At 42.6% G+C, this 27,757-nt stretch overlaps 1 protein-coding gene across 1 annotated transcript; it reads left to right on the top strand.

The window, feature by feature from the left end:
• Window positions 1-403: 403 nt before the first annotated feature.
• Window positions 404-26,316, top strand: LOC311226032 (Y-box-binding protein 1-like; the record flags this gene model as incomplete). The annotated part of the gene is made up of 2 exons (XM_084311412.1): window positions 404-1,104; window positions 26,131-26,316. Exons 1-2 carry the CDS (start codon window positions 499-501, stop codon window positions 26,314-26,316), a joined length of 792 nt encoding a protein of 263 aa, XP_084167538.1. The 5' UTR covers window positions 404-498.
• Between the last annotated feature and the right edge of the window lie 1,441 nt (window positions 26,317-27,757).

Raw genomic sequence — 27,757 nt, 5'->3', positions numbered from 1 at the left:
GATGCACCATCTGTTCACTTTTCAGAACATTTTGAACATGGTGGTATTGAAATGGAAAATGAGGAGCAAGGTTCCCTGCCTTTCATGCCTAGACCCTTGCCCTTGCCTCTACTGCCTGTAGTAAGTCCTCTACTGCTGCCTGGAGTAAGTCCTCTACTGCCTGGGCCAGACCCTCCACAGTGGCAGCCAGGTGAGCTGAACCAGTTTGAGTCTTCCTTTGAACATTCGCATAATGAGCACGAATCTGTGAAACAAGGTCTCACACCACTATGGGATGGGGCAATGGCTGCACCGCATAAAAAGAGGAAGCCCTTGGTGGGGCTGTACTTAGCAGCGACCCCTATAGCCCAGTTCGATCGGCAACGGGAGCGGAGAGTGGAAAGCAGAGAGCCCGAAGGCAGCAGCCCCCACCACCGCCGGTCCAGGTTACTATCTAGCACCGGGAAACACACTAGAGAGTCACCGCCGGCACAAGACCACCATTACCAACCAGTAACCATGAGCAGCGAGGCCGCCGAAACGCAACAACCACCGCAGCCCGCTGACGACGCAGAGAGCCCGTCCAGCCCGGCAGCCGGAGCTTCCGCGGCGGATAAGAAGGTCATCGCAACAAAAGTCTTGGGGACAGTCAAGTGGTTCAACGTCGGAAATGGATATGGTTTTATCAACAGGAATGACACGAAAGAGGACGTGTTTGTACACCAGACGGCCATAAAAAAGAACAACCCAAGGAAATACCTTCGCAGTGTTGGAGAAGGAGACACTGTGGAGTTTGATGTGGTCGTAGGGGAGAAGGGAGCAGAGGCGGCCAACGTCACCGGCCCAGCAGGCGTTCCAGTCCAGGGGAGCAAGTACGCAGCTGACCGGAACCGCTACAGGCGCTACCCCCGCAGGAGGGGCCCACCCCGCAATGGAGAATACCCTGAGAACTACCAAAGCGATGGCGAGGGCGAGCCGCCGAGTAGCGGGAGCCGTGAAGGCCGCAAGAAGAGCAGCTGCGAGGGGGCAGAGAGAGCCCCAGTGGGAGACATGCAGCCACAGCAGCGCAGGCCCTCCTACCCAGGCAGACGGCGCTACCCGCCATACTTTGGAGTAGGAGAGGAGGTATGGGTTAAGTTGCACCCACTGTCTGATGCCAAGGCCATGTTTATGGCAAAACTTGCTCCAAAGTGGAGAGGGCCAGCCACAGTTCTCGGACGTTTAGGGTCAGTGAACTACAGAGTAGCCATGGATAGCAGTCCTAACACCCATCAACCTTGCATGTTGAGAACATGAAGATGTTTTATGGCAGTGGTACTACGCTTGGTGGGGGGCATGTGTAACATGCGTTACTTTATGAAGAAGATGTCAATGTGTTGATAAATGAAGTGTGGGCCCAATATGTTAGGATATGCCAATGTCAGCATATTTGGGTCACTTGACCTTTAAGATTCCAGGTATGGGTGTGGTTAGGGGCGGTCCTAACCATCAGGGGGCCATCTTGGATTGGAATCATGCCTCATGGAGTTTTGTTTGCTTACTGCTATGGTGAGAGGAAGGAGGGATTTTGCCAGGCCTCCTAAAAGATTCTTCAGTAACCAAGGACAGGTCAGCTGCAGTGTTGCTTCCCAGTGGATTACTTCTTTTTCCTTTCCTTTTCTAAGATGTGGATCAACCCAGGACTTATCACCTTTTGGACACTCAAAGGTTTGAGTGTTATTGGACACTACTAACTACCATGCAGGCTGCATGGTCTGGTAGGCCTGAACATTATACACGGTACATTATACATGGTAAACATACATGGTAAACATACATGGTAACATAGGCATGGTAACATTATACACGGTAAACATACATGGTAAACATACATGGTAACATCATACACGGTACATTATACATGGTAAACATACATGGTAAACATACATGGTAACATAGGCATGGTAACATTATACACGGTAAACATACATGGTAAACATACATGGTAACATTTATGTTGGGGCTAATGGACTGTAAAGCTGACGGGACCATTCTTATTGGTTTGAGATGATTTTTGTTGTACCATACGTTGCTATGGGGTGCCCCATTTATTTTTATCCTCTTTTTGGTTAATACAACACTTTGAATTTAACACTGTTCCAGTACTCTCATTCTTTATAGCTGAACAGGTTTGTTTATTATTATCAAGCTTGTTACAGCAGTACAAAACCATACCGATATGTTATGATATATTTATTATTTAAACAGGAAATCAGTTTGACATGATGTGTTTCATGGGCACTATAGCAGCACAAGCACTTTTTGATGTACACACGCCGTGACATGTATGCAACAAGTGTAATACATTTTGAAGTTAAATGTATTCTACGCCTTGGTCTGTTCTTTTCATTGATTTCAGCACATTTAGACTGTTATACCTTTCAATCAAGCATATGTGCCAACCTAATGTAGTGTACTAACTATAGCAGTTGTGTTAATAGGCCCTTTTCACAGCAGCCATCTTGACACAGCAGGGTAACCCTACATCCTGTGAACCAGACTGACACATGTGTAACTAATCATGTTGCTGTGTCCATCTGTTGGTCAATCGTTGTCAATCTGGCTCACCCAAGATTCAGTCAAAGCAACTATTTTGACCCTTAAAATGGGTTGTTTGTATAACCCAATACAGGGTCAAATCAACTAGGAGGTTGGTTATTTTGACCCTTAAAATGGGTCGTTTGTATAACCCAATATGGGGTCAAATCAACTTAGAAGTTGGGTTATTTTGACCCTTAAAATGGGTCGTTGGTATAACCCAATATGGGGTCAAATCAACTTGGAAGTTGGGTTATTTTGACCCTTAAAATGGGTCGTTGGTATAACCCAATATGGGGTCAAATCAACTTGGAGGTTGGGTTATTTTGACCCTTAAAATGTACTTAAATACTTAATACTTAATACTTAATACTTAAAATACTTAAAAGTATTCGTTTATTTGACCCAAGTTATGGGTCAAATTAAATAACCAATAATAATGGGTCAAATTAACCCACACACTGGTCGGGCCCTTTTTGACCAGTGAATTGGGTCAAAAATAACCCAAATTGGGTCAAATTTGACCAATCTGTTTTTAGTGTGCACACACACACACACACACACACACACACACACACACACACACACACACACACACACACACACACACACACACACACACCTTGGTGCTAGATTGAGAAGGGGCTGTCTCGGAGATCAAATTAATGATAGTTTGCGGCATATAGAACGGACATTCATACACAGTAACGCGCCTCCAAACAAGGTGTGCTAAACATGAATTGATATATTTTCCTTGGCATGAAACAGAAAATAGTATTTACCATTAGGGACCTGCACGACGCTTCTTTCTCTATTCAATAACGTTTTACCCTGAGGGATGGTGGACGCGGTTGTTGTTGTATTCAGTTCAATGACGTTGCGTGTCTCCTATCCGTCATGCAGTGCATTCAGGCCAATGCCCACAATCTAATATATATATATATATTTGTTTTTTAACAAGTCGATTATTAATTTGAATATATATATATACTTAAACTCAGGCACGTGCACACATAGAGCCCAAGGGGTGCTTGAGCACCTGCCTTTTTGAGCCTCATAAAAAAAGTGGCCTTTTTGAAGAAACTTTTTTTATTTTATTTATTTTTATTTATCGTTACGCATATAGACTGCCCTTCCAACTGAAAAATGTCAGGATATAATCAAAATATTAGGTAAAGAGAGAGAGATGCCCCATATTCCATTGCAGTTTGCACAGCCTCCTCAGCGTGCCTCTCCGCGGACCTATATATTTTATGCATAGAATGATAGAAACCGCTGTGGCGCATACAGTTGAATGCTGGTATTACACTCATTGAGGGACACGAAGAAGTCAAGTCCGATGGGATTTGGGAATCTCAAATACAAATCGGGATTGGAATAAAAAATGCATTTATATTAAACAATACAGAATATACAGCACTTCTTGGGGTCTGTAGGGTAAGCACTTATTCCCTCCCCCCTGAACATTTATGGAGATGTATGGGCCTTTTAAGTCAGTGATAAAAGTGTCTTTCAAGGATAAGTGAGCTCCTGCACTGATTATTATAGTTCAATATTCAATAATTGATCACCAAAACCCCCAAAAAGCATAAAAAGGGGGCGCTCCCGCCACAAAAGGGCCCTGAAAAATCGGGCTTGCGCGCATAATGCGCTTGGTTAACTTAAAACACACACAGGTGCCCTTTTCAGCCTTTGAGCACCTGCCCCTCTAAAGTCCTGTGCACGTCCCTGCTTAAACTTAAACTTTCCCCCACTGTACTGAAAACCTGTACCGAACCGTGACTTCAAAACCGAGGTACGTACCGAACCGTGGTTTTTGTGTACCGTTACACCCCTGATTATTATTATAATAATTTTTTTAAATACAAATATTCAACTCAGATGAACCCTATAAAGTTTTCAGAAAAACAACCTTTTCAAAAAGACAGTTGAGTACCCAAAATGATCTAGATTGACTTTACAACTGCAAAACACAGAGGGGGGAGGAGGGACCCAATCTCAAGGTTATTTATTTGTAAGTGTTTACTTTATTTAATTTTGTCTGTACTGTCATATTGTATTGCTGTTGGTAATAAAGTAAAAAAAACCACACACAGGGGTTGTCCAAGAATGTCTTCAGCGCAAAGTGCTCATTTGTCCTAAGCGCTTGCCCCCTGCATAGTAAGGAGGAGACACTGATGAGTAATGTTCTCCTCAGACCTGGCCTTAGAAATGTCTGGTGACAGAGCGGCCCTGCCTGCCAGTATAGCGGTGTTCTCCTGTGCCCACAGCTGTCAGCTGCACTCAAGTCTCTCTCTACCAGTAATGAACAACCTTTGGCTGAATGCAACCTCTGCTATTACCTATACATCCCTCCCCGTCCATCCACAGAGACTCTATTGATGTATGCATTACATAGTGTATATACAAAGCTTTATAACGAACCGTAACAATGAGCTCTATTGACGAGCTTTGTGTGAATTACATATACAAAGCTTTATAACGAACCGTAACAATTATCTCTATTGACAAGCTTTGTGTGAATTACATATACAAAGCTTTATAACGAACCGTAACAATGAGCTCTATTGACGAGCTTTGTGTGAATTACATATACAAAGCTTTATAACGAACCGTAACAATTATCTCTATTGACGAGCTTTGTGTGAATTACATATATACAAAGCTTTATAACAAACCGTAATAATTAGCTCTATTGACGAGCTTTGTATGAATTACAATATATACAAAGCTTTATAACGAACCGTAACCATTTGCTCTATTGACAAGCTTTGTGTGAATTACATATATACAAAGCTTTATAACGAACCGTAACAATTTGCTCTATTGACGAGCTTTGTATGTTAAGCTGCTCTGTTTTATAGCAACATACAGTAGATGTTAATCCATAGTGTGGTCTTAAATATCCTCTCACTGTCTTGGTTCAAGTCATCCTCTGTTCTATAGCATCATAGATGGAAAACCTCTTTCTTTTATCCACAAGACTTGAGATGCCTTTTGGCGGTGGCACGGTGGTGTAGTGGTCGCCTCACAGCTAAGGTCCAGGGTTCGATTCCCGCTTGGGGACCAGGTTTCCGTGTTGCCATGGTACCCATGTGGGGTATCTCCCGGGCCTTTCTGTGTGGAGTTTGTATGTTCTCCCCTCCCGCTAAGATAAACCCAATGGAAAAACATGCACAACAGATCGCTAATGCTGTCGTGTCCCTGACGAAGACGGACAGGAGCATTTGGATTGGTCATCGGGGCGCGGCCCCACGCCGCAGCCCTTATCTGCTACCGGCTGGCATTGGGGGGGGGGGGGGATGGGTCAAGCGCAGAGACTCAATTTCATCGGCGACGCAAAGAAATTGCATGTGTGTGTTCCTGTGTGTGCCGCATGTGTGTGTCGCTGCATGATAAATAAAGACTTCTTCCAAAAAGTCCAGTTCTTATTATTATTATATTATTATTATTATTATTATTATTATTATTATTATTATTATTATTATTATTATTATTATTATTATTATTATTATTATTATTATTATTATTATTATTATTATTATTATTATTATTATTATTATTATTATTATTATTATTATTAGTGTGGGTGACCTGGCGAAGCCAGGTTGCCACCCACACTATACATATCCATACTCTTTTTATTATTATTCTTTATTCCACCGATTTTGCCAACACACTCGTGCCAGAGCGTTCGCGCCCCATACACGTGAAAGGTATCAAAACGACCGGCTTGCTCCAACTCGATGTGCTATTAGAACTCGTAAAGTTTCACCGCACCGTCTGGCTACGAATCGACTTTAAACGGTAAAATTTCGGTCCCATTGGGAATGCATTGCATTTTAGAGTGTAGCAGCTGAAATAATCTTTTTCCCCCTACCTTGGGTGAATTGCGAGTGTGATCTCAATTTTGGACGTAGAAATAAAACAAACACATCAAAACGATGACACGGCTGTCATCCCGCTCACAAAAGAAAAATAAATGGAATTGGACATTTCTATCTCAACTGACGACCATTTGTTTGAAGGTTCTCCTCCCCATTGACCGCCATGCAATCGCACTCTAGAAATCACATTTTTCACACTATTTTTTAGCCTTCTGTTCCGATCGCCGAAGGAGTGCCACAATATCGCACGAATGTCACAATATCGCGCACAACCCTTCGCCTACTCGTTGTAGTGCTCATGTGCGCGTCACAACGCTTCATCTCTTATAGTTTTCTTTTAATCAATGTGACAATGCAGTCATGCATCTGCCTCCATAGAAATGCATTGAATAGAAAATATGCAAGTCATAGTGATTGCTTCACCTGTGTGGCTCATGGCTCACTCATGATTGGTTCAGCTGTGTGGCTCGTGGCTGAGCTGCCAATGACATCATCCACTTAACCCATCATTGGCCATCACTGTGTTGCAGTACTGAATTGCTGACAGCGCCCTCTGTCTTGTGGGTTGTGTCATTGTACTCAGTAGGGATATCCTCTTTCATTTTTCATTGGTCCATGTTGACCACCTTTCATTGGTCGATGTTGACCACTCCCCCGATCCTTAGACCATGCCCCCTTAGGCCACACCCCCTCAGTGTATCTCTTGAACCGTTTGTCGTAGAGACTTGCGGATTGTGCCATTGGTCGATCTTGACCACCTTTCATTGGTCGATGTTGACCACTCCCCCGATCCTTAGACCACGCCCCCTTAGGCCACACCCCCTCAGTGTATCTCTTGAACCGTTTGTCGTAGAGACTTGCGGATTGTGCCATTGTACTCGGTTTAATAGTGTAATAGTGTGTAATAGTGTAATAGTGTAATAGTGTGTAATAGTGTAATAGTGTGTAATAGTGTAATAGTGTAATAGTGTGTAATAGTGTAATAGTGTAATAGTGTGTAATAGTGTAATAGTGTAATAGTGTGTAATAGTGTAATAGTGTGTAATAGTGTAATAGTGTGTAATAGTGTAATATTGTGTAATAGTGTAATAGTGTAATAGTGTGTAATAGTGTAATCGTGTAATAGTGTGTAATAGTGTAATAGTGTATAATACTGTGTAATAGTGTAATAGTGTGTAATAGTGTAATAGTGTGTAATAGTGTAATAGTGTGTAATAGTGTAATAGTGTGTAATAGTGTAATAGTGTGTAATAGTGTAATAGTGTAATAGTGTGTAATAGTGTAATAGTGTAATAGTGTAATAGTGTGTAATAGTGTAATATTGTGTAATAGTGTAATAGTGTGTAATAGTGTAATAGTGTGTAATAGTGTGTAATAGTGTAATAGTGTGTAATAGTGTGTAATAGTGTAATAGTGTGTAATAGTGTAATAGTGTGTAATAGTGTAATAGTGTAATAGTGTGTAATAGTGTAATAGTGTGTAATAGTGTAATAGTGTGTAATAGTGTAATATTGTGTAATAGTGTGTAATAGTGTAATAGTGTGTAATAGTGTGTAATAGTGTAATAGTGTGTAATAGTGTAATAGTGTGTAATAGTGTGTAATAGTGTAATAGTGTAATAGTGTGTAATAGTGTAATAGTGTGTAATAGTGTAATAGTGTAATAGTGTAATAGTGTGTAATAGTGTAATAGTGTAATAGTGTGTAATAGTGTAATAGTGTGTAATAGTGTAATAGTGTAATAGTGTAATAGTGTGTAATAGTGTGTAATAGTGTGTAATAGTGTAATAGTGTGTAATAGTGTGTAATAGTGTAATAGTGTAATAGTGTGTAATAGTGTAATAGTGTAATAGTGTGTAATAGTGTAATAGTGTAATAGTGTGTAATAGTGTAATAGCGTAATAGTGTAATAGTGTAATAGTGTGTAATAGTGTAATAGTGTAATAGTGTGTAATAGTGTAATAGTGTGTAATAGTGTAATAGTGTAATAGTGTGTAATAGTGTGTAATAGTGTAATAGTGTAATAGCGTGTAATAGTGTAATAGTGTGTAATAGTGTAATAGTGTGTAATAGTGTAATAGTGTGTAATAGTGTAATAGTGTAATAGTGTGTAATAGTGTATTAGTGTGTAATAGTGTAATAGTGTAATAGTGTAATAGCGTGTAATAGTGTAATAGTGTGTAATAGTGTAATAGTGTAATAGTGTGTAATAGTGTAATAGTGTAATAGTGTGTAATAGTGTGTAATAGTGTAATAGTGTGTAATAGTGTAATAGTGTAATAGTGTAATAGCGTGTAATAGTGTAATAGTGTAATAGTGTGTAATAGTGTAATAGTGTAATAGTGTGTAATAGTGTAATAGTGTAATAGTGTAATAGTGTGTAATAGTGTGTAATAGTGTAATAGTGTAATAGTGTGTAATAGTGTGTAATTGTGTAATATTGTGTAATAGTGTAATAGTGTAATAGTGTAATAGTGTGTAATAGTGTGTAATAGTGTAATAGTGTGTAATAGTGTAATAGTGTGTAATAGTGTGTAATAGTGTAATAGTGTGTAATAGTGTAATAGTGTAATAGCGTGTAATAGTGTAATAGTGTGTAATAGTGTAATAGTGTGTAATAGTGTAATAGTGTAATAGTGTGTAATAGTGTGTAATAGTGTAATAGTGTAATAGTGTAATAGCGTGTAATAGTGTAATAGTGTAATAGTGTGTAATAGTGTAATAGTGTGTAATAGTGTAATAGTGTGTAATAGTGTAATAGTGTAATAGTGTGTAATAGTGTGTAATAGTGTAATAGTGTGTAATAGTGTAATAGTGTAATAGTGTAATAGCGTGTAATAGTGTGTAATAGTGTAATAGTGTGTAATAGTGTAATAGTGTAATAGTGTGTAATAGTGTGTAATAGTGTAATAGTGTGTAATAGTGTAATAGTGTAATAGTGTAATAGCGTGTAATAGTGTAATAGTGTGTAATAGTGTAATAGTGTAATAGTGTGTAATAGTGTAATAGTGTAATAGTGTAATAGTGTGTAATAGTGTGTAATAGTGTGTAATAGTGTAATAGTGTAATAGTGTGTAATAGTGTAATAGTGTGTAATAGTGTAATAGTGTGTAATAGTGTAATAGTGTAATAGTGTGTAATAGTGTAATAGTGTAATAGTGTGTAATAGTGTAATAGTGTGTAATAGTGTAATAGTGTGTAATAGTGTGTAATAGTGTAATAGTGTAATAGCGTGTAATAGTGTAATAGTGTGTAATAGTGTAATAGTGTGTAATAGTGTGTAATAGTGTAATAGTGTGTAATAGTGTAATAGTGTAATAGTGTGTAATAGTGTAATAGTGTGTAATAGTGTAATAGTGTAATAGTGTGTAATAGTGTAATAGTGTGTAATAGTGTAATAGTGTAATAGTGTGTAATAGTGTAATAGTGTAATAGTGTGTAATAGTGTAATAGTGTAATAGTGTGTAATAGTGTAATAGTGTAATAGTGTGTAATAGTGTAATAGTGTGTAATAGTGTAATAGTGCAATAGTGTGTAATAGTGTAATAGTGTTATAGTGTGTAATAGTGTAATAGTGTAATAGTGTGTAATAGTGTAATAGTGTGTAATAGTGTGTAATAGTGTGTAATAGTGTGTAATAGTGTAATATTGTGTAATAGTGTAATAGTGTTGCGGGTTGTGTCATTGCACTCAGTAGGGATATCCTCTTTGATTGGTCTATGTTGACCACTCCCCCGATCCTTAGGCCGCGCCCCCTTTTTGTATCCTTTGAACCGTTTGTCATAGAGACTCGCGAGAGACCCTCTCCCCCGTTGGCCGGCGGTGCACAGGCGTCACCCACACTTTCACAATTTCCCCCGCGCGGAATTGTCTAGTTATTATTATTATTATTATTATTATTATTATTATAGATGAAACTGAGTGATATACAGTATCATATTCACATGTGTGGAAGTTTGGGGAAATACTTATAAGAGAACCCTACAGAAGGTATGAACACTGCAAAAAAAAAGCAATAAGAATAGTAAATCATGTTGGGTATCGTGAGCATACTAATAATTTATTTTTAAAGACTCAAACATTGAAATGTATGGACATAGTGAAATTCAGAACTGCACAAATTATGTTTAAAGCAAGAAATCATGTACTGCCAGGTAATATTAAAAAAATATTTAGGGATCGAGAGGGAAAATATGATTTAAGAAGGAATTATAATTTAAAACAACAAATGTCCGCACTACTCCTAAAGGTTTGTGTATTTCAGTTTGTGGTATAATCCTGTGGAATGGCTTAGAGGAAGAAACTAAAATGAGCAAGAACATTGTACAGTTCAAAAATAGGAAAACTCTCATTGATGAGTACAAAAATGAGGAGCTCTAATTTTTTTTTTTTTATGTTTATTTTGTTTGTTATTTTCTGTTTGTAAGAGTTTTTTTTATGTATGATATTGTGAGAAAGGGGCAGGACTAGATAAGCATTTGCTTCCTTCTGCTCCTTCTCAAACTCATTTGTTTATCATTTTAATGAAGAATGTAAGATTTCATTTTAAATTAGTTTCTTTAGTTTATAATTTGTATTGTGTTTTTATATGGTTGATTGTTCGAGATAAAATAAACTCAACTCAACTCAACTCAACTCAACTCAACAGTAGATACCACATAATGATACGTGTCCCATATAGGAGACTAAATGATGGTTTGAAGCAGTGTTTGAAGCCCATGACAGATTTTCTTGATTTTCTCGACTTGGACTTGAGCACTGATGACTCGGACTTGGATTTGGAGTCGAGCATTGACTGCATTCGGACTCGGAAGGTGCAGACGAGGACTTGTGAATTGATAAATACAGTTATTTATTTGAAAATGTTTTTGTAATAGGCCCTAATCATTTGGCATAAGATATTGATGGCTAGTGCATTTGTTTGGCTATTGTGTCACAAAGTAAATAAACTCCCTTTGAAATGGTGACCGCTGTCTCATTTATATTTAATTATAGACCTTTTTGACTGCCAGAGTGGAGTGGACTCAACCTTGATGACTTGGACTCGGACTCGGGCTCGGGCTCTTCTTTGGTGACTCGGACTTGGACTCGGACTCAAACACTGGGGACTCGAGACTCGACTCGGACTCGAGATTTAGTGACTCGACTACAACACTGGTTTGAAGAACTATTTAGCTTCCAGCACATGGCATATTAGGTTATTTAGCCGGGTTTGTCTAGCCTCCAGAATTAAAGTTTAAGAAAGTTTGTTTTGTGACCACCACGGTATTCAATATATTCATCTTATATGCCTCTTTGAGCTGCAATTTGTGTATGAAAGGTGCTATACAAATAAAGTTTTTTATTATTATTATTATTATGCATGTGAGATTCCTTGCATAGTCGAGGTGAGGCCTAGATAATCCACAACACAAAGGAGGACGTCACTGATTGAACTTCCTGTCCCAGAGTGTAAAGCGTGAGCCTGGAGCTATGATCTGACTTCTTTGTACCTCTTCAGAATTCTGCCTGCCAGCTGTTATTCTCCTATACACGCAACTCTCTTTATTGCCGTTTATTGCCCTCTGCCTCCATAAGCCTCCTCTGACCTCCAGGACACATGCCTCCCTGACTTCATTCACACTGGGGGACCCTGATGTAAACAAGACAAACGTCTTTCTCTGGTCTGCATCCCCTTAACAATTGTGTGTATTGAGCAGTAGTGTATTGTACCCATTCTGCAATCTGTTAAATAAAGTGTTCATTCATTCATTCATTCATTCATTCATTCATTCATTCATTCATTCATTCATTCATTCATTCATTCATTCATTCATTCATTCATTCATTCACTGCAGATGAAAGTGGCCCAAATCTGATTTATTTGCTCATATGTGACACAGATCAGATTATTTCACAACTTTCTTCACAAATGAACACTCAACGACAATGACACTATGTAACAAAACATCAACTACACTCACAGCACACACATCCACACGTACACACTCACTTTAAATAAACACGCACCGTAACACCCACTTTACTCACTTTAGACACTTTAACACACTTTATATTTATTGGTAAAGAGATTTGCACTACAATTCATACCTCATTGCACCTTACCCTAAGTTGTACCTCATCCCATTTCTGCATTGTACTGTGTACTGTATTGTACTGTAACTCACTGTTACTCTTTTTTTTACTCTGTATTGTATATTGACTGAACACCTTTTGTTTATGTACTTTTGACTTTCTATTTAATTTTTTATTTTACTTTCTTTTATTTTGTGTCATAGTGAACATCACGTTGCATTGATCAAGCAGTATATTTGATTCACATAGTCAATGACATTTGCCACTCAAGCTCTTCCATCTTATTCAATCTGTTTTCAAAGTATTCAGCATAAACAGAATAAGCAGTATAAACCGAGTATGCCTCATAAACAACCCAGGGGAGGAAAAATTATTACATTTTTAAGGACATAGGGGGGGGGAAGAGGGAGGGAGGTAGGTCAGACTCATGTTAGTGTGTATCCAGGTACAAAGTTACAAGTGACCATCTCTGCATAAATATATCTTTTTTCAGTTGCAATTGTGCAGTAATTTCTTCCATTGTATACATCTGTCTCAATCTCTTGGTCTATTGTTTGACTGTCGGTGGTTGATTTTGTAACCATGCCATAGTTATCGTTTTCCTTGCTGTTAACAGTAACACTCTCAAGATGTACAACGTATCCCCTGTGCCTTTCTGTATACATCCCAAGATATAATACGGTGGATTCAGAGGTAAATCAAGATCTAGAATGGTTTTAATCTCATTTTTGATATTCACCCAAAATGTCTGCACTTTTGGACAGTCCCAGAAAATATGTGTATGATCTCCGATCATTCCACATCCTCTCCAACATAGTGGTGAGGACCCACCAGCAAATCCGGAGATAACTTGAGGAGTCCTAAAGTACCTGACCTTGACTTTCCAGTCAAACTCCTTCCACATACAGTAGGGCTATTTGTGATTTTATGATTGCTTGAATGGCTGTCCTCCCATTCTTCATTTTCTATAATCATATAGCTTCCAACTCCCATTTTCTTTAATATAGGTGGTATCTCCTGGGTCATCTAGTTGTAACATGTTGTAAATATTGGATATCTGCTTTATTTCCATACATTTTTCTTCCTATTGTGTTAATAAAGTACCGCTCCACGTTTGTGGCGGTCTCTTAATTGCTTCCTACTCACTGTGAGTCATTACATAGTGCCTTATTTGAAAGTATCTAAACATGTCTTTCGAAGGCAGATCAAAACATTGCTGTAGCTGTGCAAACGATTTCAAACAGTCTCCTTCCATTAATTGATTGATAGTAACCAGGCCAAAGTCCGCCCACTTTTTAAAACCCCCATCGCCCATAGCTGGACGGAACTCTGTATTATCTGCTATTGGCATGGCCCTAGATATTGATCGTGGACCTCCCCCCTTTTTCCTTACACTTTCCCACACCTTTAATGTATTTGTAATCCATTTGTTACCAATCTTAATTTTTTTCCCAGTATGCTTTCCCCAGGAATATTATGGATCTGAGAGGAGTCTCTGTGTTGACAGAATCAGGCTATAGGGCGACAATAATGTGGTCAAGAGACATGGTTTCTACTAGGGCTGGGCGATATGGCCTAAATATGATATCACAATATTTTCTGACCTTTCGGCGATACACGATACACATCACAATGTTTTTCTTTTTTCCCCCAAACAATTCATTATGAGGCTTACCAAGACAGTATTTGAGTTTGCAAGCTAACATTAAAGACAAAATAAAATACCCATGCATTTAGTATTTTTATATTATATATTAGATTTAGATTATTGGATTATTAGATTATATATTGCATATATTTAGCAATGAGATATTATATGATTTAGATATGAAATATGATGAATTGAAAATGGGGGACCCTGATGTAAACAAGACGAAAGTCTTTCTCTGGTCTGCATCCCCTTAACAATTGTATGTATTGAGCTGTACTGTACCCATTCTGCAATATGTTAATAAAGTTTTAAATCAATCAATCAATCAATAAATAGCATTTTTATGAAACTACTGTATATTTGTATGTCTCTAAATGTTTGGATGAATTGAAAATGGAGGACCCTTATGTAAAAAAGGCGAAAGTCTTTTTCTGGTCTTCATCCTCCAGTCCACTGTTGTTGTATTGAGCTGTACTGTATTGTACCCATTCTGCAATCTGTTAATAAAGTTTTCATTCATTCAATCATTCAGCCGGCAACAGAATAATTTTGATTGACAGTCGAGTCTGCCAATTACGTCACACCGCTTGCACCAGCCCTGCTGTTCTTAGCACCAATCGGCAAGCGCTATTCGTTTTTTACTTTCATGAAAGTCCTCCATTGATTTTGACGAGAGCTCAAAAACAACGGTAGCTCCCCGCGGCCGACAAGTCAGATTACCAGCGCACCGCAGCATGACTAAACGAGGCATAATGATTTTACTGCAACAAATGTTATAATAAAAGCCTTTCCATACATCTGTCTGATTGAAAACTTTATTAACAGACCGCAGAATGGGCAGGCACGATCAGCACGGGCTGAGATATGAACGAGAAATGCTTGCTATCTATGTCGTCCTCGGACGTTGCTATGTAAGAGATGACCCTGGGCCTCGTCTAGCGCTTCAAGACAGACTCGCTTCACTACCGACACACACCTCTGAGGACGGATCAGGAGACGTCCACGACTAGACTGACCACTCGGCGGAGTGTGTATCGAACACTCGCCAGCCAGTACGACCCAATGGGATGTATCCTCCCCTACACCACCCGGGCGAAGATGCTGGTGAGAGAACTGTGGGACAAGGAGCAGGGCTGGGACGACCCCATACCCGAGCACCTAGCTACCACATGGAGAGAGTGGGAGGATGAACTTGTCTTACTCCGTGAGGTGGCCATCCCACGGAGTTACTTCCCCCCTACCGTGCGACTGGAGACGTGTCAGATAGACTTGCACGTCTTCAGCGACGCCTCAGAAGTGGCGTACGGATCAGTGGCCTACCTGAGGGCTCAAGAAGAGGGAGTTCTGAACTCCAAGCCCCTCGGCTACGTTCCAAGCGACGTAGCTGACATCGAACCCATCACCCCAAACCACCTCTTGATGGGGTGGTTGGACCCTGCCCTTTCTCAGACGGTGTACAGACAGGACGGGATGAACGGACGGAGAATGTGGAGACACAGCCAAGTACTGGCCGACCAGTCTTGGGCCCGCTTCCTCCTACACTACCTACCCTCCCTTCCAGCCCGTCAGAAATGGGTGAAAGACAGGGACAACCTGACCGTGGGAACCGTCGTGATGATAATAGACCAGTCACTACCCCGAGCTACGTGGCCAGCCGGCCGTGTGAGCAGAGTGATTAACGGTTCAGATGGGAAGGTCAGAGCGGCAGAAGTCATCGTCCAAGGGCGGACTTATACCAGACCAGTAGCCAAGTTGATAGAGCTTCCTGCGTTCCCTGACCCCCCTGACGACGATGATAACCCACCGACTTTGTAAATCACTTCCAACCCCTCCACAGCCCATTATGGAGAAGTTGACTTGACCATTAATATTAATCTGTGCCCCACATTTATTTACTAATTAGGTTCGGACTAATTAGGGGGCGACTGTTCTGAAGGTCCAGATTAACACTGAAAGTCTGCGTTTATTATTTTGTATAACTTGTATATTGTTTATATATATAAGATATATATCGTTACATCATCTGTTTGCCTAACAGTATTCTCCATTCGCTTATGGTAGATCCCATCCTTAACGACTAGGCGCCAGAGACGCGCCCCCTAGACATGGTTTCTAGACATGTTCAGACATGTTCAGACAAGCCCAGAGCAGGCGCATTGATTCTGTACAGGTGAACAGGCTGAGCCCAATAGGGACCAGATTGAGTATATTGTGTAGACGGTGCAAGCAGCAGCAGCGGCAGTAGCATAACAGGAAAACTAGCAGAGCGAGAGTGTAAGATGTCCGGTACAGTTGTACCCAGACCGACAGCGGTGTATCGTTATAGAGAGCTAATGGCTACTTAGATACAACTATAATATTGTCGAGCCATTATTGGCACAGTATAGTGACTTGTGTAAGCGAAGTAACGTGGAGAGACTTATAGTTAAACCCAGCGGCGTTTGGATATAACTACTCATTGGAGACCGTCTCGAGTATCCGTAGTCTAGGAACCATTCGTAACCGCTGACTTTGTTGCACTGACATTCTATTATTAAAGGAGAACCGTAATGAATAATATGTATGTTGCTATGACTATTAAAATGCTGTTAACTTGGTATCCCTGTCCCCGCGCAGTCAATTGAGTGTCCGCCATTTTGTCTAACTGTACTGTCTGGCTATTAATATTCTTTAGCAGTGGTTTAATCTAAACAATCTTTAATACAGTCAGGGTTGTGTAGCCCCTTAGCTACAATGTTTCTTGTAAAAAAGCCACATATACTTTTTTCTTTTTTAGAAGGGATAAACATTTTTTCCTTTTACACTTTAAGGACCGTCCATGAGTTAACTCGTGATTCGATTCCACCCGTTGAGGACCAGAGCCACGAGTTAACTCGTGGCGAGTTGTTATTGTTTTATTCCATATTTATAACGCTATTGACGTCCGCGATCGACATGCAGGACCTACCCACATATTTGATTTTCGAAACATGCAATACCGGCCAGATCCGCTTAGGGGCGTCATCGCTCCACTGCAGTATCATTGAGGGGATTGAAAAAAAAATTATTTTCACTGTCTGTGGGCGAATCAGATGAGCCTCGGTTCCAAACGAAGACCCTCCATCTTTGATCCCGTTACCGAACGCATATTTCAGCCTGGAATAATGGGATTTATGATTAGCCAATGGACATATCGATCTACCAGAATCCGATGACTAATGAAGAAATGCTGCCGGCAATCACATGGCCTGAGGGTAGTGTGGTATAATAGAATGATTCCCCTCCCCTGTGTCCCCTTACCTGTGTGCCCCTCCCCCACCCAATTGACCAGTAACTGTGGAATAATATAATGTCCTCATGTAAAGACATTCCCCTCCCCAATCCTGTGCCCCCCCTCTCTCCCCAATCCTGTGCCCCCCCCTCTCCCCAATCCTGTATCCCCCCCCCATTTGACCTATCAAATGGGACCCCCTCCTCCCCCTTTTAACTATATAATGCTCCTCCCAACAACGTTCCAGCTGGGCCCTCATGCATCAACGTGTTCTACGCACAGATCTGTGCGTAACCCGTGCGTACGATCATTTCTAAGCAAAGAGTGGGATTCATCAACTTGAACTTGAACTTGACTTCGTGCTTACATCTACGCACATTTCGGACCTGGCGTACCTCGCGCCCAGTGGTAGAATATATTATTACAACAAGGAAATGAGCTTCTGTGCATAATAACACTGGATGTTCTATGAACCGTAGTTCATTATAGTTCATTGTAAAATAGCAACAGTAGTGTAATTATGGTCAAAACCCTATAAATAGCATTTGGAATAATAGATCTTTCTCTCAGAATGAATGCAGCATGTCATATATGTTACGATTAATTGAAAATGGGGGACCCTGATGTAAACAAGACGAAAGTCTTTCTCTGGTCTGCATCCCCTTAACAATTGTATGTATTGAGCTGTACTGTACTGTACCCATTCTGCAATCTGTTAATAAAGTTCTCATTCATTCATTCATTCATTCATGGTTTATATAGCGTTATCGGAATATACGGGGTGTAGGCTACTGACTGACTGCGCTCCGCGTAGCTTGATTGATTGATTGATTGAAAAGTTTATTAACAGATTGCAGAATGGGTACAGTACAGTACAGCTCAGTACATACAATTGTTAATTGGGGATGCAGACCAACTTTCGTCCTGTTTACATCAGGGTCCCCCATTTTCAATTCATCATAAATCATAAAGCTCAACTCGTTATTATTTTGCGCACAGACCGCCGAAACACGGGAACGTTTTGATTATATTTAAACGGCTTTACGTTAAACGAAACAAGTGGAATTTCGAAGCTGTAAGCAGAATAAGTCATATGAATATAGTGTTCTTCCCCCTTTTTACTGTACAAGAAAGAATAGAAAACGCATTGCAATGATGACACCATGCAGATAGTGGACAGACTATATGATGGAATTCAAGTTCATGTATTGAAAGGCAGGATACATCATACATGCAGTGAGATTCATTGTTCTTGTATATGCTCTCGTATTATATTGTTTATATAGGCTACCCAATACTGACATCAAAATAGATTGTAGTAGTATGCCTCTAGAAATCATGCAGCAGGTAGAAAATTGACGGGAGATCCATCGCGATTTGGAATAGAATTGAGGAGAACTTTAATCCGTGGGTATTAATCAAACAACACGGGAAAAGGCAGTCATATTCCAGCGCGGTCTTTATTAGCCGACAACAAAATAGATGCCTCTAAAAATCATATAGCCAATCGAACACAACTAATAAAGGCATTCATATTGTACAGCACGGTTATAATGACACACAACACACAACCAACGCCAAACAGTGGTCAACGAACGGTCTTTATTAGTATTTTGAGCTGTCCAGGCAGAATTGCAGCAATGGTCTTAGGGAGCCGTTGATATCTGACATCACCGTTTACAAATCCGCCTTTTATTTATCCACCTCCGTTACGAGGACCTCCACCTCGGTGTCTGTGTAGTTTCTCTTTTTCGTTCGCTTTGCCATCCTCCAACATTCCACGCACAGGGATTCCCTCATGGTATTTGAAGGGGAGGGCCTGACCATATTTGGTTGGTCGGGGCGGTTTTGGTATGCAAATACGTGAAAGCGTGCACGAGCTGCGGCGCAGGGCCAAGGTGGGATTCATCATGACAGGTGTGCGTAGAGCCTGCTTACGCACGTGTGATGAATGCCGACTTCCCTGTGCGTGCGCTAGTTCTAAATTCCGTGCTTACGTGTGGAAGTAGGTCAAGGTCAAAGTCCACGTTGATGAATGAGGGCCAGGTCTTTTTACCTGGGTCATTTCAGCTGATCACCTGGGGCGAAGCCCTCAGCCATTCTCTCTACGTACTCTATCTGTTTGGTTAATAAACCTTGTTATTATCCAAACCTCGGTTGACTGAGAACATTCTTCTTCAGGATATCCACAAATATCCCACAGTAGGATACTATTCCCCCAAATTACAGCTGGATTGGACATTGTTTTAAAACCTAACGTGATCGATCACTGACATTGGCTACCAGAACGCACAATGTATTGCTAATCAATAATACTAATCGGCGTTCCCCGCCGCCCCCATTTCATCCATAGATGCTCTGTAATAGTCCGGATGCTATGTAGTTTGTTTTATTTCATTCGTATATATACAGCAGAAATGGCGTTTGATATAACGGCGCCAACGTTTAGCCTATTATCTAGCTCCCGGGGAAAATGATGAGACGAAAAGTGCGATAAACCTTATATTCACGACGCTATAAAATGACAACCAACCGATGGATTTTTATTTTCTTTAAGCCATTATGAAGGCACGGTTTATGCACTCAAGTGACAATGAGAATGGACAGATAACAATACTATAAATTATATATATAGCTCTTTGTAAACAAACCTCTGTCCTCTGGACTATAAATCGCCGAAAGACTGTGGTCGCCAAAGTTTAATAGGATTTCCCAAGCCTTTAATGTTCCACAAATTTATTATTATATCTGACATGGTAGTTGGTGCAATCTTTGAGGATTATCTGTGACTGTATACATTTGCCTCAACAATATTGCTGTTGCTTTTATTAATAAACATAACCAAAAAACAAAAACATAGAACACAAAACATACATAGAATACACATACACATGGTTTTCTGAACCATTTACTCCTAGTAGGCCATAGAGAAACAATAATGGAAAAAACAAAATAACTGAAAAAGAATGAAATCTTTCTTATATTGGCCCCTGGAGCTCTTGTCTTCAGTGTAATCACTTCCTTTTTATTTATTTTTATTTCTCTTTACACCCCCTCCCCTCTTAACCTCCCCCCATGTTGTTAAATATTAGTTGGTCACCTGATATTACTGAATGGGGAGGGGTGTTTCTTATTAGGCAGACTTTTTTTTCTTCTTTTTATTTTATTTTATTATACTGCTGAGAGTTCTCCTCTCCACATACTTTTTTAACAGTTTGTTTTGTGATGTTTGTAATCAGCAAATAACGAGATCTTGTGTGTAATGCTTTTTTGGTAATCTATTCCCTGTATCTGAGGGTTTGATCTAATCATCTCCGCTAGTGGCTCTATGCCAATCGCAAATAGTAAAGGAGACAAAACGTCTCCTTGGCGTGTCCCTCTCTGTATCTCAAAGAAGTGAGAGCAGTGACCATTCACCCTTACTCTAGATTTAGGATTTTTATATAAACATTTAGTTTGACTTTCTATTTTATACTTTTGATCTATTTTTATCTAGCACACTCACAGGAGCTCATACAGAAAAAAGCATTTAATGGAAAAGTATTCTGTATTTTTTACTATGACAACTAATAAAGAAACTTGAAACTTGAACTTGAAATGGCGGCCGGGTAGCGCAGCGGACTAAGCGTCTGTCTACCAGTGCAGAGACACTGGTATCAAATCCGGCTGTCAGCGGTGCCTCCGGCTTGGCCGGTCGTCATACTGACACAATTGGCAGTGTCAGCGGGTGGGAAGCCGGTGGGTGGTATCCTGGTCTCCTACAGGTCGGTCAGGGCGCCTGCACAGCAAGGGAAGGAACTGGTGAAGGTAGTGTGATCCCACGCGTTACACTTCACCAATGAGAGTGTTAGGGTTTGTAACCGACCTCAAACGCAACGGCACAGAGAGAGTTGTTCCGAGTTAGCCAAAGCAAGGGCGTATTTATTTTCAGAGTTACAAGATGGAATGAAGTTGAGCAACCGAACAAACGGGGAATCTGGCATGTGAAGATTGTTGCGGCTCTGCAGATACTCCCAGTAGGTGGTGGTGAGGAATTGGCTTGTGACGTCTGAAGCGGCTCTGCAGATCCTCCCAGCTTTCACTCCCGGTGGAAACGGAGAGAGAGAGAAATCTGAGTTAGCCCAGCGCACAACAGAAACAGAGAGGTGACTGATCCAGTATATATCCAAGTGACTTGATCTTCGGTGTACCACACACAGTTAGCAGAGTCCAGAGAAAAAACAATACGGTAATCCAAAGTGTAAATCCAACACAAATATAGGTGAGAACAGTACAAACAAAAACGGGATATCTTCGGTGTTTCACAAACACACAAAAACTGATGATCCAAAAGAACTGTTTCCAAAAACTCACCAGAGCGCAACGCGTAAAGCGGGCAGATAACGAGGCGCAGCTCAGAATGGAAAACCAGGTTCTCCATAGGGATTCTCCACGAAAGTCCTGGAGAGCAAAAGACAGCAAACAGCGACGGGGAAAGCAGGCAAATGCAGGAGTATTCAGAACGATCCAACCTCGATAGTAGGGGGATCAGGGTATATAAAGCCACAGGGCGCTGATTACAAGCTGTGACAGCTGCGGGATGAAATTGATACTTGCTCCAGAAGCGTGTGGCGGGGAGAGCACCAATCAACACGGCACCTTACAGGAACGGAGCGTGTGGCGGGGAATGCAATTAATCAACAAAGTACCTTAAAGGAACGGAGCGTGTGACGGGGAACGGACCAATCATCACAGTACTTTAAGAAGCCTGTGGTGGGGAAAGAACCAATCCTCACAGTACCCCCCCCTCCACGGGAGCCACCCGGCGACCCACTCGGCCCCGGCCTGCCCGGACGGGACCGAAGGAAGCCGGCGATCAGGGGCACTGGAGAGGGGGACAAAGACAGAGGCCCGGAGAGGGGGACCGGAGACGGGGACAGAGGACCGGCGAGGGAGGCCGGAGACGGGGACTGGGGCCCGACAGCGGAGGCCGGGCACGGGGACAGAGGACCGGCGAGGGAGGCCGGAGACGGGGACTGGGACCCGGTGAGGGGGCTGGACGGCACCTGAAGACACTGGGCATGACAGGAGGGGCCCCACCCCCTGATGGTGCCGGAGGACCAGGTGACGTGGGGCTCATGCAGCGCGAGCCAAGGCCTGCCCAGGACCACAGGGACAAGAGGAGAGCTGGTGATGAAAAACTGGAGTCTCTCAACGTGGTTACCAGCAATGGTGAGAAGGACTGGACAGGTGCGTTGAGTGACGTCAGCCAGGCGGCGATGATCCAGCGCGAAGACCTCCAAGGGCCTCTCGAGGTCCTCAAGTGGAATGTTGGCCCGGGTGGCAAACCCAACGTCCATGAAACTCCCATCAGCACCAGAGTCAATGAGTGCACCCACCGTCGCCCGCTGGTCCGCCCAGGCTAGGGTGACGTCCGCCAGACGGTTAGGTGGTGCACGGGTGGGGGAACAGGAAAAACGGCTCACCAGGATCTCCCGGGGTCCCGGCGAGCCTGGTCTTCTTGGCCGGGTAGGGCAATTGGAGACACGGTGTCCATCCCGGCCGCAGTAGAGGCAAAGGCCGGACCTGAGCCTGGACTCCCGTTCGGCCGGGCTAAGGCGGTTGCGTCCCAGCTGCATGGGTTCCTCCTCGGTCACGGCTCGGGAGGGAAAAAACCCACCAGTGACGGAGGGGGCAGGACGGTCACCACTGTAGAGGCGGCCGCCGGGAAATGGATCCCCTGAGCGGAGGTCGATGGCACAGTCGTAAGGCCGGTGAGGCGGAAAGACCTGAGCCCTGGACTTACTGAAAACCTCCTCGAGGTCGTGGTACTCGGGGGGTACGTCTGGGGGTCCCCGTCGTGCTCGCTCACGCCTTCTCTCCCGGAGGCGTCCGTCGATGCGGATAGCGAGGCTGATCAGGCCCTCGAGAGAATCGGGCTCCTCTTGGGTCGCGAGCTGGTCCCTTACTGCGTCGTTGAGCCCCATCAGGAAGGTGAGACGAAGCGCTTGATCGTTCCAACCGCTCTCCGTTGCGGCCAGTCTGAACTCCAGCGCGTAGTCTCTGACACTGCCACTGTCCTGCCGGAAGGTGCCCAACCGAGCTCCTGGGTCCTGGCCACGGGCTGGGTGGTGAAAAACCCTGCGGAGCTCTGCCACGAAGTCGGGGTAGGAAAACCAGAAATCAGCCCCCATTGCCCAGGAGGCAGTAACCCACTGTGCTGCTTGGCCCGTGAGCAGGTTAGTCATGTAGGCTACTCGGGATCCCTCTGACGAAAAACGGCTGGGTTGATGATGGAAGACCAACTCACATTGCATGATGAATGTGGCACAATCCTCGAAGTTACCATTGAACAGACATGGTTCGGAGAGACGGGGCTCCCGAGGTGCGAGGTCTGCCGCGGGTGGTGAGCTGGCCGAGACTCCTGGGACAGGTGGGGTCAAAAGCAGAGTGTTTAATGAAGTATGGAGAGCCTGAAGCTGGTGCAGAGCAACAGCCTGCTGTTACTCCTGAGTGCCAATGGCATCCAGAATAAGCTGGACCTCGGCCCGGAGGTCCTGTAAAGCGGCCGCAACCGCACCCAACTGTTGGGTGTGGTCGTTGACCAACTCGATCTGGACCGCCAACGCTGCCCTAACCCTCTCTGTGTCGGCTGAGGTCGTCATGGTTGGATCGTAATGTTAGGGTTTGTAACCGACCTCAAACGCAACGGCACAGAGAGAGTTGTTCCGAGTTAGCCAAAGCAAGGGCGTATTTATTTTCAGAGTTACAAGATGGAATGAAGTTGAGCAACCGAACAAACGGGGAATCTGGCATGTGAAGATTGTTGCGGCTCTGCAGATACTCCCAGTAGGTGGTGGTGAGGAATTGGCTTGTGACGTCTGAAGCGGCTCTGCAGATCCTCCCAGCTTTCACTCCCGGTGGAAACGGAGAGAGAGAGAAATCTGAGTTAGCCCAGCGCACAACAGAAACAGAGAGGTGACTGATCCAGTATATATCCAAGTGACTTGATCTTCGGTGTACCACACACAGTTAGCAGAGTCCAGAGAAAAAACAATACGGTAATCCAAAGTGTAAATCCAACACAAAAATAGGTGAGAACAGTACAAACAAAAACGGGATCTCTTCGGTGTTTCACAAACACACAAAAACTGATGATCCAAAAGAACTGTTTCCAAAAACTCACCAGAGCGCAATGCGTAAAGCGGGCAGATAACGAGGCGCAGCTCAGAACGGGAAACCAGGTTCTCCACAGGGATTCTCCACGAAAGTCCTGGAGAGCAAAAGACAGCAAACAGCGACGGGGAAAGCAGGCAAATGCAGGAGTATTCAGAACGATCCAACCTCGATAGTAGGGGGATCAGGGTATATAAAGCCACAGGGCGCTGATTACAAGCTGTGACAGCTGCGGGATGAAATTGATACTTGCTCCAGAAGCGTGTGGCGGGGAGAGCACCAATCAACACGGCACCTTACAGGAACGGAGCGTGTGGCGGGGAATGCAATTAATCAACAAAGTACCTTAAAGGAACAGAGCGTGTGGCGGGGAACGGACCAATCATCACAGTACTTTAAGAAGCCTGTGGTGGGGAAAGAACCAATCCTCACAGAGAGTCCGCGATGTCAGGTGAAAAGAGGCTGCTGGCTGTCTCCTATGTATCGGAGGAAGCATCTGATAGACTTCAGGGCTCCCTAGATCGGCAAGTAGGGGGAAAATGAGTGCAACTACCAGGAAGGGGAGGGGGGAATTGGCATAACGACTCAAATTGGGATGGGAGAAAAATACAGAAAAATAGGAGGAGAAAAAGTAGATCAGATTTTCTTTTTACTAGAAATAACATGATCTTTTCAATTCTGATTCAGGCCACTTCCACCACATATGTTGTCCTAAATCAGATTCAGGTCTGCTTTTTCTGCAATGCAACCTCATAACTGGACTTTTGGAGAAGTCTTTATTTGGCATGCAGGCAGACACACACATGCGATGGGCAGCACACACACAGGAACACACACACATGCAGTTAGTTGGGTCGCCGATGCAATTGAGTCTCTGCACTTGACCCATCCCGTCGTCCTTCCCCCCAAGGGCAGCCGGGAGCAGATAGGGGCGTCGGCGTGGGGCCACGCCCCGGGGACCAATCCAAGTGCTCCTGTCCATCTTCGTTAGGGACGCGACAGTGTTAGCGATCTGTTGTGCATGTTTTTCCATTGGGTTTATCTTATCGGGAGGGGGTGGGACCCATGCGAGCACGGGGAGAACATGCAAAATCCACACAGAAAGGGCTGGGAGATACCCCACCTGGGTACCTGGCAACACGGAAACCTGGTCCCCAAGCGGGAATCGAACCCTGGAGACACCCACCACTATAAAAAACACCAACTACATTAAAACTACGGTAAAAAACACCAACTACATTAAAACTACAGTACTTAAAAGCATGATATATTAAAATCCATATGGATCAATTCTATATGTATATAAATAATAAATAATAATAATACAGATGATATGCATCCATCAGGTGGAAGGGGAGTCTATTGTTAAGTAGTCCAACGTCCTTGGGGGGGGCAGTCCGGTCTCCACCAGACCTAGGCGTTCAGCAGTCTGATGGAGGTAGGCACGAAGCTAACTAAGCCCCTTTTTTCAGTGTCGAAGCTCTGTATCGGCGGCCTGAGGGCATTAGTTTGTAATGGGTGTGAAGGGTGTGTGTGTTGTCCTCAACTATTTGATAGGCCTTCTTCACTGTCCGTTTCGTACTGCTGAGTGGCTCCTGGTCCTTCCCAATGATCTTGCCGCTGATCTTAACAACCCTGTCGAGAGGCTTCCGGTCGATGGCACGCATCACTCCAAACCATGATGTGATGTTGAAGGTCATTATGGATTCCACAAAGGACTTGTATAAAAGCCTGCAGGATTGATGGTCAGACCTAAAGCTTCCTCATCTTCCTGAGGAAGAACAGTCGCTGTTGGCACTTAGAATGAATATTCTCTGCATTGGTCTTAAAGGTGAGCTTGTGGTCAATGGTGGTGCCAAGGTATTTGTACTCCTCAACGCGCTCTATTGTCTGGCCATTTATCTCCAGAGCCGGGGGAGTTGTCGGGTCACGCCTGAAGTCCACCAGCATTTCCTTCATTTTGCTAGGGTTTAGGTCCAGGAAGTTGTTCTCACATCACTCTCCAAACCTGTCCATTACCTGTCCATTACTCCAATCATGCGGTCATTGGAAACAGAAGTTGCTATGTGTTGATATATGAGAAATACATCATTTGGAGCCTATTTGGGGGTGGGGGGCACTTCTCTAAGCCTAACTTATCAATCTCTCAATTTTGTATGTAATTCACTTATCTTCCTAAGACATGTATGTTGATCAGAGTTATACAGATTGGATCATTGACTGCATTAGTTTGTGTCCAAAAAGCAGGAGCGGCAGGTCCAGTATGAAGAATAGCATTTGTCAATATATTGATATCTGTATATATAATAAATATATTGAGATCGGTATATAAAATGAATATATTGATATCTGTATATATAATCAATATATTGAGATCGGTATATAAAACTAATATATTGATATCTGTATATATAATCAATATATTGAGATCGGTATATAAAATTAATATATTGATATATATACAATCAATATATTGAGATAGGTATATAAAACGACTATATTGATATCTGTATATATAATCAATATATTGAGATCGGTGTATAAAACGAATATATTGTTTATATTGCACTTTATTTGAAAAGTGTTGACTAGTGGCTACAGGTCGTTGGAAGGAAGAGGACTACGCAAACATTCCACACAAGGCCTGTATTGCAATATATGTGTCAAGAAAGAGAATCACAGAAGTGGTGGAGAGGATAAAGCATTATATGAACGAGCAAGAGCATTTATGTGTTGTATTGTATTGTAATTAATCTGTGTATATCTTTAATCTACATCTGGGGGGCGGAGCTGAGCGATCATGGAGTAGACGTGTTTCACATGAGCTCCCTTCTACCGTGCTGAATATACGTTTCTCCCCATTAGTCTTTATTTTATTTTTATTTGTTTTTTATCTGTTTGCTAGGTCGTCGTGTTTAGTATACATTCATCGACTTTTTTCGACTTTCTACGATGACGGGGGTGGAAACCAGAGCCATGACTGCCCCAACCAGCAAACCATCACCACCGGGCCTGGCCGCATCGTCGCCCGTTGTCGGGGAGTTAAGCGAAGCTGTGCTCTTGGTCATGACCAAGCTACACGCAGACTCTGAGACACGCATCGCTGAAGCACAGAAGAAAGTGTTGGCGGATTTTTGTGTCAGCCTCCGTCGTGAGATATCAGAAGAAATACGGCTGGCGGTAG

Source organism: Notolepis coatsorum (assembly GCF_963971535.1).
Source record: "Notolepis coatsorum genome assembly, chromosome: 3".
NCBI classification, from domain to species: Eukaryota; Metazoa; Chordata; class Actinopteri; order Aulopiformes; family Paralepididae; genus Notolepis; species Notolepis coatsorum.
This window is presented reverse-complemented; position numbering and strand designations above follow the sequence as displayed.